The sequence below is a fragment of the Tinamus guttatus genome, unplaced genomic scaffold (assembly GCF_059628265.1).
Source record: "Tinamus guttatus ecotype Peru unplaced genomic scaffold, ASM5962826v1 Tinamus_guttatus_pri_ptg000060l, whole genome shotgun sequence".
Taxonomy (NCBI): domain Eukaryota; kingdom Metazoa; phylum Chordata; class Aves; order Tinamiformes; family Tinamidae; genus Tinamus; species Tinamus guttatus.
The window spans coordinates 1,204,187-1,225,515 of NW_028288594.1; the positions used below are offsets into that span (position 1 = coordinate 1,204,187).

At 37.3% G+C, this 21,329-nt stretch overlaps 1 protein-coding gene across 2 annotated transcripts in view; it reads left to right on the forward strand.

Annotated features, from left to right (window-relative positions):
• The window catches only part of LRP2 (LDL receptor related protein 2), a 109,460-nt gene that overhangs the window by 44,467 nt on the left and 43,664 nt on the right, over positions 1-21,329 (forward strand). The window contains exons 22-40 of one of the 2 annotated variants that reach the window (XM_088519452.1): positions 543-782; positions 1,376-1,495; positions 1,879-1,995; positions 2,641-3,018; positions 3,342-3,356; positions 3,731-3,979; positions 5,021-5,232; positions 5,705-5,889; positions 7,372-7,600; positions 8,615-8,792; positions 9,861-9,989; positions 12,682-12,848; positions 15,002-15,145; positions 16,162-16,271; positions 17,374-17,551; positions 17,881-18,094; positions 18,558-18,797; positions 19,295-19,483; positions 20,199-21,119. In XM_088519452.1, coding sequence (XP_088375578.1) covers positions 543-782; positions 1,376-1,495; positions 1,879-1,995; positions 2,641-3,018; positions 3,342-3,356; positions 3,731-3,979; positions 5,021-5,232; positions 5,705-5,889; positions 7,372-7,600; positions 8,615-8,792; positions 9,861-9,989; positions 12,682-12,848; positions 15,002-15,145; positions 16,162-16,271; positions 17,374-17,551; positions 17,881-18,094; positions 18,558-18,797; positions 19,295-19,483; positions 20,199-21,119 — 4,215 coding nt within the window. The remainder of the gene's footprint in view (positions 1-542; positions 783-1,375; positions 1,496-1,878; positions 1,996-2,640; positions 3,019-3,341; positions 3,357-3,730; positions 3,980-5,020; positions 5,233-5,704; positions 5,890-7,371; positions 7,601-8,614; positions 8,793-9,860; positions 9,990-12,681; positions 12,849-15,001; positions 15,146-16,161; positions 16,272-17,373; positions 17,552-17,880; positions 18,095-18,557; positions 18,798-19,294; positions 19,484-20,198; positions 21,120-21,329) is intronic. The other variant, XM_088519451.1, reaches the window with a different exon arrangement.

Here is a 21,329-nt window from a genome sequence, read left to right on the forward strand (position 1 = left end):
AAAAACTAGGACATTTAAAATAATACTATATTTATTATCTAACTGTCTTCTAAGATTAGAGCTGCATCTTTTATTTCATCTAACATCTGAATAGAAATTCTCTGGTTATTAAATTTGCATGCTGCTGAACTATGCACAAGAAAATAGGGCATGTTCATAATGATACTGCCACTTAATGCATAAGCCTAATAAAAATTAAGTATAAAATCTATGTTGTATTAGTTGGCAGCTTTAGAACAACTAGATTGTTTTTGGGGAAAATGAATAGAAGAAATGACTATTTGAAGAAATAATTTTTTCATATTCTTCAAATAATTTTGAAATGCTTGATATATATTTTTATTGCAATTTAAAAAATGTTACAATGCAGTTCTGTCATGTGCTGGTATGACTGACATTTTTACTTTAAGCAATATGTGTTTTAGAATTTTATGCATGTTCTAGACATTGCATAAGTGTGCTGAATAGACTGTCAGGGAAGGCAGTTTTGGGAGATCTTTATAATAAAGTGTCTTCCTATTTTGTGTTTTTTTTTTGTTTAGACAATTCTTGTGCCTCATCAGCTTTTACCTGTGCCAATGGACAGTGTATTCCAGGTCGCTGGCATTGTGATAAACACAATGACTGTTTTGATGGCAGTGATGAATTGCACTGTCCTACACAAGGACCCACTTCCTGCCCTGTAAACCTCTTCACCTGTGACAATAACCGGTGTATTCCTAGGATCTGGCTGTGCGATACTGATAATGACTGTGGTGATGGGTCAGATGAAAAAAACTGCAGTGAGTATCACAGCTGTCTTTTTAAACATGTATGTGTATCTCTGTAGGCATACAAATGATAAATAAAGCTAGGAAGAAAGAACTATGCTTAAGTTAGAATAATATTTGTAGTCTGCAAGATGCAGAAAACTCACCTATTTTGAACAGTCAGAGCTAAGCAGAATGCAAAAGAGTCATTTAAAAAAATTAAAGTGCAGCTGTGACAGTTGTAATGACAGTGCTGCAAAATCTTACATGTTGCAAGTAAATAAAGTCCGGATATTCTAAACACATGCTCAGTGAGTGATCTGTGTAATGACTAATGGTATAGTCAGCCTATCTAATCTAGAAGCCTTTACACAGAAGTATATGTAATTATTTTGCAGTGAAATAAGACAGTAGTTTCTCTGTTTATTTTATTTGTGATTTTTCTTTTTCCTCACTGGATGGAATTGTGTAGTTACTTTGCATAGCTTCTTGCCTGCATATGAATAAATAATTACCTTAGACTAATATTTATACTTGTAATTTATGTGATTGCCAACTGCTGCATTGCATACTGCAAGTTAGTGACCAGAAAGAAAACTAGAGGAGTTTATTATCATTCCTAACAGCTTTTGCTGGTACCTGTGAACCTGGGCAGTTTCAGTGTCCTGACCATCGCTGTATTGACCCATTCTATGTCTGTGATGGAGACAAAGACTGTGTGGATGGTGCTGATGAACATGATTGCAGTAAGTATAACTTCATTTGGTGAGTATTTCTTTAGTTGTTTCCTTAGATTCACCCCCTGAAGTGCCTTTGATCTTGTAAGAGACAGCTGCAACATAACAAAATACATAATAAATAAATGTGTAAGAAGAACCCTGTGTTTGTGATGCTTGTTTACACTTTTGCAGCGTAACCTTTGGTCTCCAGGCTGGTTATAGAGAACTAGACCTGTTTCTTCTAAGTTTTCTGTGGATTCTAAGATTATTGCATTTTATGTGTCCTGCGGAAATCACAGTCTTGAGGAACTTGAATTCCCTATATCTGGCTTGAGTACCCGTAGAAAAATTAATTCCAGTCTAGTCCTGTAAACTAAAATAGCTAACATATAATGCCTTTTATTTTGTAGTATACAACTGCAGTGCCACACAGTTTAAGTGTGCAAGTGGAGACCAGTGTATCAGTACTTATTATCAGTGTGACGGTGTTTTTGACTGTAATGATCACTCTGATGAGACTGATTGTCGTAAGTATAATTAATGCTGAATAAAAGATTTAGGTATTAGATGAAGCTCCTAAAAATGTCCTTTATCTGGTATGGCTGCTTTATTAAGCTGTAGTGATTGTAACCTCAAAGTTCTTTTTAGGTAGTTCTTTTTTCTCTATAACTGGTCTTATAGAGAGTTCGGCAGAAATTTCAAATAAAATCACCTCCATCTGAAGAATAGATTTTTCTGACAAAATGTAGAATTTTTTCTGTTTGGAGCTAAAGTTTTCTGTTATTTGACACCTGATTCTCAGGGTTTAAAAGTAAAATAAAGAAGTATGTACAGTTAGAAAAATGAAACCTTATATCCATGGTTGTAAGGTTGGAGCTTTTTCCTTTGAATCATTTCTTTGGCAACACTGGCAGGTGTAAAATGTTTCAGTAAATTCCTTCATGTTGTTTTGGACATGTATACCAGATGTAAACATCAATGTGAGCTTACTCAGAATATAAAGTAGGAGTAATTTCTGATTCTGAAATATCGTGTAGATGGGCTGACTGGGGGTCTTTGACCAGATTTACAAGTGCACAGTTCTTCATAGTACTGAAAATATTTATGCAAGGACTGAACTGAGCCTTGCATTTTTGCGTCTCCATTGAAAGCATTTAATGTCACTCTTTCAGCTACAAGACCACCAGGGATGTGCCACCAAAATGAATTCCAGTGTCAGTCAGATGGCAATTGTATTCCTGCGACGTGGGCATGTGATGGCCATCTCGACTGTGCAGACGGGTCAGATGAGCATCATAGGTGTCCTGCCAGGACCTGTCCTGCATCCCTTTTCCGCTGTGACAATGGCAACTGTGTCTATCGAGCATGGATCTGCGATGGTGATAATGACTGCAGGGATATGAGTGATGAGAGGGATTGTCCGACCCAGCCCTTCCGGTGCCCCAGCTGGCAGTGGCAATGTCCTGGTCACAGCATCTGTGTGAACCTGAGCAAAGTATGTGACAATTCTGCCGATTGTCCTAATGGAGCAGATGAATCTCCGCTGTGCAGTAAGTTACTGTTTAAGCACCTACAACAGCTTTCACTGACTTAAATATGGGGAGTTTTATATAGCAATGCGGGAAGCAGCTTTGTGTTCACTTAAATGTAGTAATTCAACAATTCACTTAAATGTAGTATGCTTTAAGTTCAAATTAAATGTGATTCAGTTTTTAATATTTTCTTTTAAATTTCTAACTTCAAGAATCATGGAAAAAAAATCCTAAAAGCTCATTTGTAGCCAAAATTTGTATTTATGTTGATTATGAATTAAGTGTAACTCTTCTCTCTTTCCTTCCTTCCTTCCTTCTCCTTAATCAATGCACGTTCTCAGATGAACCCCAGCCAGGTATGATTATAAGCAATATTAAATTATTGTCTATTAATATTATTTTAGATTCTTAACTGTACAGTAAATGACTTGTATACTTCTAGCTAGTTTTGAAAATGTTGTTATACATACTCAGCAGTCAGCCTTCTGAGATTCCTTCTGGGCTTCAGCAGTGAATACTCAACACACATACACCTTTGTGTGTGTATGTCTGTTTTTTGCATAAGCTATAATCCCCAGTAGAATCTCATATTGCATAATTGGTGCTTGTGCAGTCACAGTCTGGCACCAATTTTAGGCTTGTAATGCAATTGCCTAGTATTAAACTTAGCTCAGGAAAATGGGAAATTTTTGTTAAATATATATCTGTTTCCTTCCTCATCCCAATTCAGACCAGGAGAGCTGCTCTGACAATAATGCTGGCTGCACTCATGAATGTATTCAGGGGCCCTTTGGAGCTCAGTGTTCTTGTCCTGTTGGATATCAGCTTGCAAATGACTCCAAGACCTGTGAAGATATTAATGAATGTGACCCCCCTGGCTTTTGTAGTCAACATTGTTACAATGAAAGAGGGTCTTTTCGGTGCTACTGTGATGATGGATATGTTCTAGAAACCAATGGGAGGACTTGCAAAGCTGCAGGTAAGCAACATTGACATGAAAACCTGAACAGTGATAACAGTGTCTGCAAAATGTACATCATTGTCATTTTCATGTTGTTGTCTTTTGAAAGAGCTGATGCAAACAGCCGCTTAACAGTTCATGCCAGATGATCTGAGTATTACAACTAACAGCTGAAGGGTTAATTGGTAACTGTTACTTTTCTTGAAACAAAACCTTTAAGTTAACACACTGTGTTTTTAGTATTGCAATGATGAAAAATAACATTCTAGAGAAAAGCAGATATGCTCTTTATTTTAGAGTTCAGTGCCCACAAAATATATAAATCGCAGTGTTTCAGAAAACAAATATGCACATTATACCCTCACATATATCCTTATACCCTTACATCCCTCAAAAGCGTAACTGCCAACATTGCTCTGTATCTTTTCTGTAGCGTGCTGGTAATACACAGAAGCCATAGCACAGCTGATTTCCACAGGTTTCCTGTCTTAGGAATATCTTCAGGCTGTGGAAGACTTCTGCATTTTGCTTCCAAATAGATGACCTTCTTGCTGAGTTGAAGTTTCCAAGAGACTGCTATCTTTACAATTGCTGCTTTACAGTATGAACCTCTGCAGAGTAATATAACCCCAGCAGCCTATGTCCACCCTGTAATGCCTTCATTCTTCTCTTTGGCCTCCAGTCAGTCTGAAGAGGGGAAAAAAAAAGGAGAGTGGCTTGTTTGGAAAGGAGGAAGAGCTAGTTTGAGTAGGCTGACTGGTGAGACAGGGAACTTTTGGAGTCAGTCATCCATAGCAGCTTCTCTGGATGTTGGAGGCAAAATGGACGAAGTGGAAGGGAAAGGCCCTGGTGCACAGATATAAGGCTAGAAGGAGAGTCTGGCAACAAGAGTATATGATGGAGAAAGAGTGGGGAAAACTTAGGGTAGATCCATAGATCCCAAGGTCAGGATGGAGAGAATGAATATGATCGAATAATTTGGTCTGGAATTGATTTGAATTTCTGTTTTCTGTGTTTATATACAGTAGCACTGGTTTATTTTTGTTTCTTCTTTGGTAGAATCTGGAAATCTTCTTTTGCTAGTGGCAAGCCGTAACCAAATCGTTGTAGACAACATCACTTCTCAGTCACACAGTATTTATTCACTGGTTCGAGATGGGAGAAATATTGTGGCTATTGATTTTGATTCAGTCACAGATCGTATTTTTTGGTCTGATACAACACAAGATAAAATTTGGAGTGCTTATCAGAATGCGACAGATCGAAAAATAGTAAGTTTTCACTGAATTACTCTTGTCTTTTCATTGCGGAGAGAAAGGGAAGATCCAGTGTCTGCAGGTAACAAAGGGGAAAAGGCAAATCCCAATGTAGTGAGAAGAGGTAACAGAAAGGCAACAGAAAGGGAACAGAAAGGGAAACGATTCTGTAGATATTAAACCAACATTTTGTATAGCTTTCTGAAAAAGAAAATCCATCAGGAAAACTCTATTTTAATACCAGACTGTAAAAAGTTTTTTCCTATAATAGATGCTTATTTACTCAAAAGATCACAGAAGTTGGTAGGAATGTTGGGTACATTTTTTCTTGGCAGTTTATGTGCGTTGTCATGCACTCTGTATAACAGCTCTACAAATGATGTCATTCCCTGTTTTCTATAGTTAGGGGGGACAGGATAAGAAATTAATATCAACTTGCTTCTGCTGTCTTTCTCTATGCCTTTTTTTTTTTTTCTGTATTAAACAGGTGTTTGACAGTGGAGTCACCGTGACTGAAAGTATAGCGGTAGACTGGGTAGGTCGCAATCTTTACTGGACAGACTTTGTTCTGGAAACAATTGAAGTCTCTAAAATGGACGGGAGCCACAGGACTGTGCTGATTAGCGAAAATGTAACAAACCCAAGGGGACTAGTGTTAGATCCCAGAGCTGAGTAAGATTTTGTTTTGTTTTGTTTTGAAAATATGCATATTTTATCATGATAACAATAGAGGAAATTAGTTTATCCAATGTTTTGACAGCTGGGAGAGCAATTTTTTTTTTTAAGATATAAGATATCTGCAGATATCTTTAAGATATTTTTAAGATGATAATGTATTTACAGACTTATTTTAATGTGAATATTTAACATCAGAATCATTATTTGTAATATGTTACTTTGATTGTAATATTCCTCTTATTCTAAGGTAGATCTTCCTGCATTTAAAATTATTTTATGTTATGAAGAACGTCTCTAGCAGGTTGAGGGAGGTGATCGTGCCCCTCTACTCAGCCCTGGTGAGGCCACATCTGGAGTATTGTGTCCAGTTCTGGGCTCCACAGTACAAGAGGGATGTGGAGCTGCTGGAGAGAGTCCAGCGCAGGGCTACAGGGATGATCAGGGGCCTGGAACATCTGCCCTATGAGGAGAGGCTGAGGGAGCTGGGCCTGTTCAGCCTGAAGAAAAGGCTGAGAGGGGGCCTGATCAGTGTCTATAAGTACCTCAAGGGCAGTGAGGAGGATGGCGCTGGCCTCTTTTCAGTGGTAGCCACCGACAGAGCTAGAGGAAACAGCCAGAAACTGAAGCATCAAAAGTTCCACAGGAACTTAAGGAAAAAATTCTTAACGGTGAGGGTGACAGAGCACTGGAACAGGCTGCCCAGAGAGGTTGTGGAGTCTCCTTCTCTGGAGATCTTCCAAACTCGCTTGGACGCAGTCCTGTGCCACGTGCTCTAGGTGACCCTGTGTGTGCAGGGGGGTTGGACTAGATGACCTCTAGAGGTCCCTTCCAACCTTGAGCATTCTATGATTCTATGATCACTCAGTGTTATACCACAAACCTATCTGCAATATAAAATATATTCAACATAAAATACATAAAATATAAAAACAAATCTAAAATAATAATTTATATCATATTGAGATCATTACAACAGCACCTTTCCGTCCTGGACCACAAGAGGCATAAAATAAATGGGATGTTATGGTTTGAACTGTTCACGTACAAGCCTTTGCTTTTCTGTGCCCTTCAGCATCCAGAAGGTTGATCTGTAGCACCAACCGCATGAGGCTCTCGAGTCCAGCACTGATAGCCCTAGCAGTGTGAGCCGGTAAAGGCACAAACCTGGATCGAGTTAGTGTTCAACAACTGGAGAATGAGATTCTAATCAGCTTTGGAAAAGACGGAAAACAAAATAGATTCTGTTTTGCTCTTATGAGTTACAAATGAAAACAGCAGTAGAAGTATTTTCAAAAAGTTGTGACAGAGGTTGTGGTAATATCTTGAATAAGCATATTGCTGAACCCAGTGATTTCAGTGTCACTGCATTTGTCAAAAGTGCTGTTTTACTGTTTGGGTAAGAAGGCCTTGTCTGACATTTTTTAACAAGGAGTTAATGTTTTTTTCTGACTGGTAACCACAAGCTACTTTTTGCAGTGCTCATGTGATGTTCTGGAGCGACTGGGGCCAAAAGCCTCGAATTGAAAAAGCCAGCATGGATGGCAAAATGCGAACAGTTATCGTTAGTGATAAAATCTACTGGCCTAATGGACTCTCCATCGATTACCCAAATAAGCTGCTGTATTTTGCTGATGCCTATCTTGATTATATCGATTTTTGTGATTACAATGGAAACAATAGACGACAGGTGGTTGCAAGTGATTTGGTAAGATATTAATAAAAAAGTATTTTTTCATATGCTCTTACTGATGGTACTTAACAGCATATTTGCACTCTCATAGACTTGGATATGCTTATCTTCAAAATACTCCTGTGAGCCAGAAGAAATATTTTAGCTGCATGTTAAGCTTGGAGAAATTATATAACCTACTCATGATCTCACAGGAGATCTTTGAAAGAACCTGGACATGAATATAGGCTTAGTGCTGCAGATCACTCTCAGATACTTTTTACATGCATGAAGTGCAAAGACTGCCCTAGACACTGCTCCTAAAGGTGGTGCCTTTGCTGCAGTCAAACACACTCCAACCTGCAGGAGGGACATCTCCCCGTTGTGTCCCATGAAGGATAAGTGCAGCCACTCTCGACAGCAACAAGGGCTCCATGTTGCCCCGACTTGCTACATGTTGGGCACTTTGTGAGGACTATCGATCTTATAAAGTGCTGCTGTCATTTGGCAAGACTGTGTGTGTATCAGTGCAATAATTCATACCTCAGCTGATACACATAAGCTAGTATGCTTACTGCATGTGTATTTTTGACAGTTAAACTTTAGGGCTTGTTTGTCTTTGGCCAGGCAGCTGGTGAATCTTCAAATCTTTCTTGCTCCACTGCTAATTTTAGATAAACAACTTCATTCAACACTCTGGAAAATTACATGGCAGCTTATCAAAGATGCAAAGTCTGACACGTCCATAACTTCTAGTAGGCGTTTCCTCTTGTGCCACCAAAAATCTACAATTGTGTATTTATCTGTTTTTCCCTGTGTTCCACCCTGTATTTTGATTGCTTTATTAATTTCTTATGCTGTGTTTTAGAGTCTGTGTAGTATTTTAATTAAATATATTTTACTCATTTTCTCAGGCAATATATCAAAGATATTTTTTGAGACACAACTACTATATATTTTTAATTATGCTCATCTCTGTTGTTATTTCAGTGTAACCTTTAGATGATAGTAATCTGCTGAACTAAATTAATAAACATCCTTGCCTTTTAGATATTGCAGCATCCTCATGCTCTCACTCTTTTTGAAGATTTTGTGTACTGGAGTGACCGATACACTAATAGGGTAATTCGAGCCAATAAGTGGCATGGAGGAAACCAAACAGTTATGATTTATAACATTCACCAGCCTCTGGGGCTTGTGGCAGTGCATCCTGTAAAGCAGCCTTATGGTAAGTTCAGCAAAAGAGCTTTGCTAATTATGAAAACAAAACCATACAGCAATCACAAGTGTAAGTTCTCCTGGATTCTGTCATGTCAACAAATGCACTGTGCGGAAATGAGCAGATAAAATTTGTACTGTTGATTTGTATGAGGATCATTTCAGCCTGTCCAGGCTGCTGAATAACCTGCTGTTTAGGAAAAGAAACCTAGGCATCATATGAACATGATAAATAGACAAAAGGAGTAACAGAGAAGTGGTGCGTGCAGTCCTTCTGCTCTTTGTTTTGAATATTTAAGAAAAAAAATTCTTTTGGAATGCATTTGCATGTATAAAAGCTATATCGGACTCAGTTCCTTGTGCATTAATTAATTATATCATGCTTCATCATCTTGCTTTGCAAGCACCTCAACATTATTTCACCTAATGAAATAATAGTAAATGAAAGCCCTTCATTACATTTGAGATCCCCTCTGAGATCATATGTGTATGTGACTGTCAAGGGTATCACTTTTTCCCTCTGTCGGGTAGAGTCATATTCCAAATCAGAATTTCTGTCAGGCAGACGTGAAGTGTATTTTTAATCAGTAAGTCTTACGATAATTATTTTTTTTTCCCTGAAAATTTTCTTATAGAGGTGGACTCTATAGTATGAGCAATTTCTGTGCTGTGTTGTGTGTGTAGTATTTTGGAACACAACTTACCTGTATCGTAATCAGAGACCAAACCCCTTAGCACTGTCGTTGGAAATTGTTCAGTAATTAAAGGGAACCATTAATTTCCACAACATAGTTGTGGCTTCAGAGGTTTTATTTTACATCTCATCTGACAAAGGTTTGAAAACTAGTTTGAAAGACTTTATATAGTAAAAACAAAAGAGCAAGTGGATACTGATACTGTTATTTACAGGAAAGTTTTATCATGTTGTAAGTATATTAATATGCTTATGGTTCTTAGAAGTATTTTTTAAGTTTAAAGAAATTCTGATATAGTACTGGGATGATTTTAACAATATTGGTGGCATTGAAGGTTCTTCCTAGTCTATCATACTGTTAATTGCCAATATTTTCTTTTTCAGATATCAATTCTTGTTCATCATCCCCCTGTAGTCACCTCTGCTTGCTTTCTTCATCTGGACCACTTTTTTTTTCCTGTGCTTGTCCTTCAGGATGGACACTTTCTCCTGATAACAGAAACTGCCTAAGAGGTAGGGCAGTAATAATGAGAGATGAAAACATGATCTGATAGATGGTCAGAGCCATGGCGCTCTCAGGCATAAAGCTTACTTCAAATCTCTAGGGCACTGTCCATGAAAGCAAAGTCTGGGGCCTTTCCAGGTAGGCTACTTTAGGAAGCATGCCATCAGCTAAAGATTTGGAGACAGGTTCTAGAAAGAACTCATAGCCAGAGATTTAGATGCTTCATTTGGGGGAAGTAAAATGAATGAACTGATTTTTTCTTTTAAGCACTTTAAAAAAAGGCCTCATTTTGTAGTTTCTCAACACATTCGGAATTTTGCCATTGGAATACAACTGGAAGGAGGTGAGCATTAGTTAAAAATGAAAAATTCCTCTGGCAGATCATTCAGCCTGAAAACTGTTTTCAAGGGTCGCAAGAATATAGTATGTGACTTTGGTCACTGTATCTTTTTCCTTCCTTTCCTTGACCATTACGTTATGTTCCCCTTTCACCAGTCAAACTCCATTTCAAGATTAATTTGTTTTCTTGTCTCTTAAAACTCCAATTAAAAGGATTTATTGAACCTCACATTTTTGATATTTGGAAACCTTTTGGTTTTTAATTTACATAAATTCTTTCCTCGGTTTTGGCCTTATCCTTCAGGATAAATAACATAAGTAGGTCTTCCTTCCTTCCTAGTGTGCGTTCCTGGTATTTAAGGAGAACATCACTTTTTCTCAGTTCATATTTTGCTATGAAAGAAGCCATAACCCTTTGGTGCCCTCTAATCAGAAGAAATGCTTTGCTACCTTACTGTTCTCTTCAGCCTGCCTGAACTAGTGCATTGTGGAATTCAGATCAAAATTTCACAACTTAAGCTTTTTTCCCCAATGTAGGAAATATATTTGCAAATGCAGGAGGTCTAGAAACACACATTTGCAGGCATTACACGTGTTGCTTGAGTATTGAGGTAACTTTTGCAACTAAGTATTTCATATCAAAAACTACTGTTGAACTTTATTTGACCTGTCCATGATTTCTAAAAATCATTCAGCCAATTCATTAAAAAAAAAGAATCATAAATTGCTGGCAGACAGTTTGTGACTAGGAATTTGACCAGATTAATTTTGTCAGATAGAACATTCACTGAATTTTTCTGTCAACTCTACAGATATGAAATGTGCTTTGGTGCCTGCCTAATGAGGAAGCTTCAGGTCACTGAAACTTAAGTAGAAATTATCTCTGGAATAATCTAACACTTGAAATCTCTGTTTCTGTCAGAAGATCCTTTTCTTTTAAAACTGTCACAGTTTTAAAGGCCAAGTCACTCTTCCTCCTTGCTTGATACTTAGCATTATATTTTTTAAAGAGCCATATTTTGGTCTCCTTTTTCTTAGCAGCAATAAGAGAATTAGAAGTAAACACAGGGTGAAGTGAAATGCACATTTATTTTTAATCTGCTACAAGGCATATTTTAGGTTTCTACGCTATTTTTTGTATGTGCAGGCCTAGAGGCATCATGATGAAAATAATAGGATATGGCAGTGATGAAGCACATGTACAGATGGACCCAGGTCTATTCTCTGCCACTGAATGAATCAAGCTACAGATCTTACCTTTACTTTGCAGCAGAGATGGGTTAAGTTCCCTCAGTCTAATTAGGTACTACTGTGACCCTTTCTCTAAGTTCCATAATTGTTCCATATAGAATGAGAAATAGTAATATTCTCCTGTGAAGCATAATTTTTGAAACTGTATGGGCTTATTCTTTATTTTTGGATGGAATGTATACATTTAAGGTAGTATGTAGAAAATGCCTGCATTTTTAGTATGCTGATTGCCTTTGCTTATCAGGAAAGAACTTTATAAAACTTTGCTGATTCTTTTCATGGTATTACTAATGATTCCAGAAAAAATTGCCGTCTCTCTTCCTATTTTCTATAATCCTAATCCTTGCTGTCATAGTTTAGTTTCGTTTGCCAGCACAAGGTTTCAGCAGAAAGCTTAACCTGAGCTGCATGCGTGTGGTTGCCCAGTGCTCTCCATTACACAATGATACTGCCGGCCTCTGCATACTTAAGTAGCATATTGAATATTGCTAACATCATGCTGATGAAAAGCTGTTGATGCTAGGATTGCTCCATTTCTTGTTTTATATAAAACCAAGACTGATAATATTATAATGTTGCTTTTGTAGTTGTTTTACTTTAAGCTACTTTTTCATGTTCATTATAAAGATGGTAATGTAGCATTTCTTCAGATCGCCTGACTTTTTTATATGATAGGAGCATAAGGATATGTGTTTACTTAAAAGCAGATTTGTTATAAAGGAGCATGACTACCAAAAGAAAAACCAGCAGAATTGGTACTGTGATTATGCTCAGAACATTGACAGTGGATCATGTACTTAACCACCAAGGACTGGGCCAGCCTTGTTTGTTTCCACCTCCTTAGAATTTGCTTGCACATTTTTTTGTGATTGAGCACGGTGCTGATACTTTAAATATTCTGACTTTTACAACAGCTAACTCTACATTCCTGATGAAATAAGAAACTGAAAAACAAATAGGTGGTTACAAAACATCACCAGGGTAACGTTCTTCCATCCCCTGTCAGCATCAGGGAACAGGCTTCTAAGGAGGATATCACATTGCCAGTTTTTTTTTATCAGATGAAACATATTAGAACCTAATTCTGAATTGTATTTCATGTTTTCACAGTTGAACATCCCTTCCTTATTGCTGTAAGAGATAATATAATTTATGGAATCTCTCTGAACCCTGAAGAGAAGACTAATGATGCCATGGTTCCAATAGCAGGAGTTCAAAATGGTGTTGATGTTGATTTTGATGACACAGAACAGATGATTTACTGGGTTGAAAATCCGGTGAGTTAGTGTTTGTGTTCAAAATTTGCGCTACAGTAACACTTTCTACTTTAAAATAATGTTTTTGTTAAAAATATTTTAGCATTGAAGGCAACAGTTTTAATTGAATTGAAAGCAATAAGGGAATAAAATTTGTCTTCTCCCCACCCAGGGTAGCTTAGAGCAGCTTGTTCTCATTTGTAAATAAGTTTTTGGTTTTTTCTGCTGACATACTTCATTAATACTATATCTAGCTAAGCCAGAAAATTACTCATTTTAAAGCCTTTTCTGTGTCACTCATGATTTTTTACTTGTGCATGACGTTAGCATGCTTAGTTTCTATGGGGTATTTAAATAGACCTATTGAAGCAGATCTATTTCCCAGAGTGAAAACTAGTGTTTGGGAATCTATTTCATCATCTGGGTAGTCAGAAAACGTGTTCTTGCCAGGGCTCGGCCAGCAGCCCCAGCTGACATTTACAGAAGGTTGGAGAGCTCTGTAGGAGGTCACGGGCTCTGTATCCATTAGCAGAACTGGCAGGTGGAACGGCAGGTGTGGCTGCAGATTGGGTGCAGGAGCACTTTATTTTAGCTGGGTCCATTGCGACAGTCTGACCGAGGTGTGTTTGAGCTGTGCCCTGTCTAACCCTGCCCCTGCCCCACAGGTCGAAGCACCTATGTCACAGCCTCTTCTCTAAAAAACATATTTCACTAGTTTCTGATGGCAGAAGTGTATCGCCTACTTTTTTTCATTATAGTTCTTACCCATTACCAAGAAGACTCTTAACACCCTCTTTTGGCTTCATCTCTTGCATATTTGGGTTTCCTTGGGTTTGTCTATACTTGCATAATTTATAGCTATTATTTCACTCCCAGTGTTGGTAATAGTTAAAACTGTTAGTATAGGTAGATAGCCATCATCTTGTTCACCCTGTTTGATGTTTATTTCTGTCCTGAGTGTGCTTTAGAGTCCTACCTATTCTACTTGGAAAACACATTTCAAGTATTTCTGTCTTCAGTTATAATCTTCCATAGGTTTTTAATTGTAAACAGAAATCATGGGCAGGAGGCTAAAGAATAAACTGTATGTTGTGTGTTATGTAGCTTCCTTTCTGAAAGGACATTTTAAATTCTGCCTTCAGATGTTTCTACTATGCATTATATTGATAGAATGATAACAAAGCAATGAAAAATGTGCATGGATCAAATCATTACTGGGTGCTGATATGACCCCGATTTTGGCTTGTTTCTGTTCTAGCCTGGCATGTACAATCTGTCCTTCATGAACTGGCCTAGTCAGTGCACAGCTGCTCTCTTCTAGTGGCATGAACGCAGGGCTGTGTGGCAGGTTTTGTCCTTTTCTAGGTGCCGGGGCTCCCCTGTCTGTCTAGCCAAGTGTCAGAGCAGAACAGAGCTGGGTAGTAACTGCCAGTCTGGGTGTCTCCACTATGAACTGAAACCATCCCAGGACAGGCCCAGCTGCTCACTCATTAGGGGAAGAGGAAGGAATTGGCAAGACAGAGAAGCAGATTTCAGTCCTCACTGCAGCTACTTCAGCTCTCACTCTAGTTTGTCTCAGTTTAGTGCTTGTTGCTATCATGCTTTAGTGCTGCACACTGTAGCTAGTACCATCTAGTTTCCAAGCCACAGGTCTCTCACTTCAGGAGATACCCTTATGAAGAAAACCCAGAGGATAATTCTAGTCTCATTTCTTGGTATTACAGCTTGTTAAAAAATCATTTCTTAAATTAATATGCTTAGAGAGAATACTATTTATTTTCTTATATTAGATTACAAGTGTATTCAGGATAGTTAACTGCAGTATCCTGTTCAAAATCCTTTGAAAATAAAGTGCAACTCAAATAATGCGACTATATATAACTTTAAAATATACATTTTAATATAGCCATTTTTCCCACCAGTCAGATTAATTAGCTTGGTGAGCTGTAATTTTTTTTACAATAATTTACAATAATAATTTACAAAAATGCTTCTATCATGCTTATGCTTTGTGATTGCGCAAATACATTTCTGTATCTCCGTGGATTTTCCTTTAGCTAAGAAAAAGAGTATTAAAATAAATGCATGAGCAGTTGGAATAAAAGAGTATTTTCTTTCTGAAGTGGCTCTTGACATTTTTTTCACTTTTATTATCTTTTTTTTTTTTCTCCAAGGGTGAAATTCATAGAGTGAGGTCAGATGGAACCAACAGGACCGTTTTTGCTCCAGCAGCTGTTATTGGTACTCCGATTGGCCTGGCTTTGGACTGGATATCTGCAAACCTGTATTACACTAACCCAGGAACACAGTCAATTGAGGTAATTGTTTAGAAGACAATGGTAAAATAAAAGCTTGTGTTTTTGGCTGCTACCTATACAGTTTATATTCAGTAATGTTATTTTAGTGGGAAAAAAAAATCCTGAAATTAGACTCATTCTAAAACTATCTACTAGGGAATGCAAACAAATAGTCTGAAGAAAAGTAACCTAGTGGCATGAAGAATCATAGCTAAATTTGAACACAGGCTGCAAGATTGAAAAAAACAATGTATTCATGTACCGTTGTATGTGCATGGTTCTCTTTTTTCAAGTCAGTAGTCTGATGTTTGACACAAAAACTCTCCAAACACTAGAGTTACTTTTATTATTACTCTTGCTTGAAATCAAAGATTCCAATGCAATACCTTTAACTGTTAATTTAGTTAAATAGTTGTTAATTTCAACTCAAATTGCAATATGGATTTTTTTTGAAAATTAATCACATTGAAGAAATGGTACCATCAGCTGAAGTGAGAGCCCTCTCCCAAAGGCTTTGATATTGTATTATGCCGCTTATTGGAGACTGTTGGTATGTGAAGGAGAAAAATGTCATTTACTGTAGGGAATAAGCAGTATGTAATACAATGAAAATAATGAATAAACGCAATCATGAGTTTCCTTGTCCTAAAATATCAAGATGATGCACACACTGTTAATTAACAGGCAGCTAATTTTAAACAAGTAAAATGGAATCCTTTTAAATCATGTTTTTGTCAACCCATTCAGCCTGTAATGCTTTCAAGGTTTTTTGGAAGCTGAAAGATAAGCTATATCTATACCTAGGATAGATACCTTAATTCTTACTAGAAGAAGCTTCTGAGCTACAGGGAGCTCATTCAGGGGCTGCATGTTAGTGAAGGAGATTAAGAGCACAGGGCAATGTGCTTATTCTTCACTGTTCGAAAGTATTTTCTGCAATTTCATCTGCCTGTGAGTTTATGCTTCCTTCCTTTTTATTTAAAAGTCTGTGCCGAGTTCTGTTTTATATATTGTAAATGACTTCAATGCTTGCATAGGTCCTGAAGCTGCATGGTGAAGTAATGTACAGGAAAACTCTGATTACCAATGATGGTACTTCTGCTGGAGCTGGCAACCCGATTGGTTTGACTGTTGATCCAGCAAGAGGGTAAATTTCCAAAACTGCTCTTGTTTTTGCAAATTAGGATTTTTTTTCCACATATTTCCTGATTTTTAGGGCCTTCATATTCCAGTTTGGATTGACATTGTTATCTTTTTTTTATATATATTGGTGCAGAATTAATACATTTTTTCTTTGTCCTGCATAATAATTATATGACCACATAAATAGTTGCCTAGATCTGTATACCTAGTCTGTATACCTACATGTTAAAATTCAATTTTTAATTAAAAAAAATCTGAGAATACTATGTCTGAAAAAAAAATCTCTGCAAAATGGGAAACCAGAGTAAAGAGAATTATAAAGACTGTCTTTCTGATATCTTGGGATATCTCTCAAGACCTTTGTACAATAGAGGAATACACTACATGGGAGGAGTGACACATTTTAAATAGGATAATATTAAATAGGCTTTTTACTGTTCTCTCCCAAAATGAGAACCCTATACAGGAACCTGTATATGGGTTTTTAAGAACTGTAGTTCATCAGAGCTCCAAATTACTATATGATGCTTATTGGTAATGAGATAATTGTGCTGGTGGCTCGTCCAGCTTTCAGATGAGGTGCTGCTTGGCTTTTTTTCTGCTTTGATCTTTGTCCATAGTTGGGACTGACACGTTCTGTGTATGTTTTCACTGTTGCAGCTCAGGCCAGAGACATATGTGTATTCCCCAGAGTCAGCTAATGGAACTCTGTTTGATCCAGAATTTTTAAACAAGAAGTTTTAACAGGATTAGCGAATTGAATCAGAATTAGAGCCACTGTTGAAATCTTGCAGCCCTCTCTGAAAAGAAATATTATTCTCCTCCTTTCTTATTTTACTACTAGCAATTTATTGAGTTTATCTGCTGAGCCCTTGTGGCTCATGCAGGGGAGAAAATGGGTTTCTAAAACTAAACTAGCAAGCATTGTCTGGGTAAAACAAGATCTGTTTTTCACTGTGGGCCTAGTTCAAAAGTGATCCCTATTCAGAATGTGTTTAAAGTATTTGCCTGAGTAAGGAGATGAACTTGAGTGTGTGCTTAAGTGACTCAGGGCCGTGGATCTCTGTTACTAACTTTACTAATGACTGTGACAATGTGTGTTCCAGGAAGCTGTATTGGACAGACCAGGGAACTGACAGTGGAGTCCCTGCAAAGGTTGCCAGTGCAAACATGGATGGCTCGGGCGTACAAACCCTCTTCACTGGCAACCTTGATCACGTAGAGTTCATTGCCATTGACATTAAGGAACAAAAGTTGTACTGGGCTGTCACAAGCACAGGAATGGTAGGAGTTAGTTTTTTAATAGTTGTTTTGTTACCATATTTGTCTGTAGTTCTCATGACTAATTCAGTTGCCTCAGTTTGTTCGTATGACTGGGAGTTGAAGGACTGAGCAAAATCAGGATGATTGTTGTCATTTAGTTGCCTTGAAAAAATGTTTGGTGAATTTGAATGAAAGAAGAAATAATTATTAGCATTGTGCTGACACTTACCTTCCTGCCTATAGAAGCTACATCAAAACCTTTGGCAGGAAGAAATTTTAATATGAGATACTGTATTTTAATTTTGTATTACGACATTGAACTAATATTGAACTTTAAACTGATTTCTTAGATTGAAAAGGGCAATGTGGATGGTACAAATCGTGTGACTCTGGTGGTGCATCTTTCTCATCCCTGGGGAATTGCTGTGTATGATGCCTTTCTGTACTACACTGATCGAGACTACGAAGTCATTGAACGAGTTGACAAGTCCACTGGAGCAAACAAAGTCGTACTGAGAGATAATGTCCCAAGACTGAAGTGCCTGCGGGTTTATTACAGAGACAGTAAGTGTTTGCTAAAAAGGAATTTCAAAGTGCCCAACTTGTGAAAATGCTAATGTCTCTGAGACAGAATTTGTGCTCTTTCAAAACAAATTGTTTGATTAGGGGAAGACTTTTAGGGAAGTGTCAGAAGTATTTACCTGTTTTTAATTAAAGAGTTGTTCCACCATTCTTTTAAGGCATCTGTTAACATAAAATAATCCATGTAATATTGACTGAATAATTAATTCTGTTACTGCTAGCTTCAAATTTGACCTTTATCTGATTCTTGAATTTGTTGATCTTAGATGACAATAAATGAGCAAATTGATTATTAGCAGTTATCTACCAAAATGTGCAGTAAAATCTTTTTTTAGCCACCTAGTTGATAGTACTATGCAAGCATACTGATTTAGTTTTATATACGCAGGGGTTTCTGATAATCACAGTTCAAATATGTATGTGTAGCCATGTCTTTCTTTCACAGATTCTGCTGGTTCCTCAAATGGCTGCAGTAATAATATGGGAGTTTGTCAGCAGCTTTGCCTTCCTGTACCTGGTGGATTATTCTCCTGTGCCTGTGCTACTGGCTTTCAGCTAAATCCTGATAACAGGACCTGCTCCCCATACAGTTCTTTTGTAATTGTTTCTATGCTTTCTGCAATTAAAGGATTTAGTTTAGAGACATCTGATCATTCTGAAGCGATGGTACCACTGGCAGGAAGAGGTATGTGAATATTGTAGTAGGAGAAAATCTCATCACTCCTGATTTTTGACAATATAATACTTTACCAAATGTACTGTGTTTAGCACTGCAAAATAAATAGGATGAATGCTGTCTGAACACTATGCAGGTAACATCTGTACAAGGCAGTGACATTTACTAACCGTTATCTTCTTGGAAAGCAGTCTCTTTTTATTACAGTTTTAGATAGCAAGTTTTATTTTAGCACACAGTAGAAGTCAAACTTGAGTAGCTTAACACTCTCACATGGTGTTCAAAATACTGCATATCAGAGCTGTAATGCTGCAGTATGATGTGCATTAGAATTTTATCTGAAAATACTCAAACATGATAAAATGCTATAGCTTTATGAATTGATGGCAATTTTTGTACCATGGATATGTAAAATCTGAAGTAATTTCTTACATGCATACCACATGTTTTCTTATGAAGTACCTAATATTAAGAATAATTAACTATTATTCTTCAAAACATTCTAGGACGAAATGCACTTCATGTGGATGTTCACATGCCTTCTGGTTTCATCTACTGGTGTGACTTCAGCAGCACAGCTCCTTCTCAGAATGCAATACGTAAAATTAAACCTGATGGTTCTAATTTTAGAAATGTTATTACAAATGGAATAGGAAGAAATGGAATTCGTGGCATTGCAATTGACTGGGTGGCAGGTGAGCATACCTGAATTTTCGAAAGGATTTTTCTTTGCACCTTATAAATATTTTAGACTAATATAAACAGATAGAAAGGGAGATCATACATGGTTTTAACTTGTATATCTATGAAAGATTTTAAAACAACAGGAGTACATACGTGTGTACATACAAAAAAGAAAGCTCATCTATCATTTGATATAAGGCCTAGGTATGAAGTGTTAAATTTATGGTACATTTTCTTTTGTAATAGTGCTTTACTGTTCAGTTTGGTGACATTTTTGGTTTCTGTAATGCAGTCAGTTAGAAATCTTATAAATTACACTAAAAAGTAATTGGATACAATCCTGTGCCAAAACATGGATTTCATGGTTGTGAAGGGATAGCAATATGCAAAGGAAGCATGGTAGCTCTAATTTATTAATGCCAAATATTTTAGATTAAAAGAAATTCTAAAGAAAAAGCATGGCTAATGCAAAATATTAAATTAATTTTGAACATACTTGGCTGATTTTCCTCTTGGAAATTAAAGAGGATTTACAAATTCATTGATTTGTGTAATTTTAAGGGTTTTTTTTTATTTGTTTTTTAATTCCCAAAAGTGGAGGCAAGAACCTTATGTTCCTAACTACAGAGATTACTGAACATATAGCCATAAGCATGTATCAGCTCATGCTTCTGAAGTGTTGATTAATTTTCTGTATGTTTTTCTGCCTTTTTTTTTTAATTACAGGAAATCTTTATTTTACAAATGCTTTCCTGACAGAGACTTTCATAGAAGTTTTGCGCTTAAACACAACTTATCGCCGTGTTCTTCTTAAAACTGCAGTTGATATGCCAAGGCACATAGTAGTAGACCCGAAGAACAGGTATCTGTTCTGGGCAGATTATGGACAGAATCCAAAGATCGAACGTGCGTTTCTTGACTGCAGCAACAGAATGGTGCTTGTGTCTGAGGGCATTGTCACTCCTCGTGGTTTGGCCATAGATCACAGCAATGGCTATATTTACTGGGTGGATGATTCCTTGGATATGATTGCAAGAATTCAGCCTGATGGTGGTGATGTTGAAATTGTGCGTTACGGCAGCCGCTACCCGACTCCCTATGGTATCACTGTCTTTGGGAACTCAATGATCTGGGTGGATAGGAACCTGAAGAAAGTCTTCCAAGCCAGCAAGGAGCCAGGCAATACAGATCAACCAACTGTTATACGAGACAACATTAACTGGCTAAGGGATGTTACCATTTACAACAGTAATTTTCAGTCACGTTCTCCTCATGACGTCAACAACAATCCCTGTTTGGAGAACAATGGAGGCTGTTCCCATCTGTGTTTTGCCCTGCCTGATTTGCAGACACCCAAATGTGGTTGTGCCTTTGGGATGCTGGACAGTGATGGCAAGAGATGTTCCATTTCAACAGAGGATTACTTGATATTTGCCCTTGAGAATGCCCTCAGAAGCATCCATCTGGACCCTGAAAATCACAGTCCTCCATTCCGCAGAGTCAATGTTTTAAGAACTGCAGTGGCACTAGACTTTGACAGCATAAACAACCGAATATATTTTACACAAAGTTCTCCTTCAGGGACAGGAAGAATCAGTTACGTTAGTATTTACTCAGGAATTGGCACTCCAACAGTAGTTGCATCAGGTAAGTGCATCAAAATGTGATTCAAAGTATTTGCATATTGAGAAAACTGGACTGCAACACTTAGCCGCTATCTCAAGTGTTTTTATTCTATTGGTCAAGGTAGACTGGTTAGCTGAGATATCTGATTAATTCCTCCTTTTGACTTTTCTGATTTTTTTCTCTTCCGAAATCCTTATTTCTTCATGATTGCGATGAAATAGAAGTATGAAA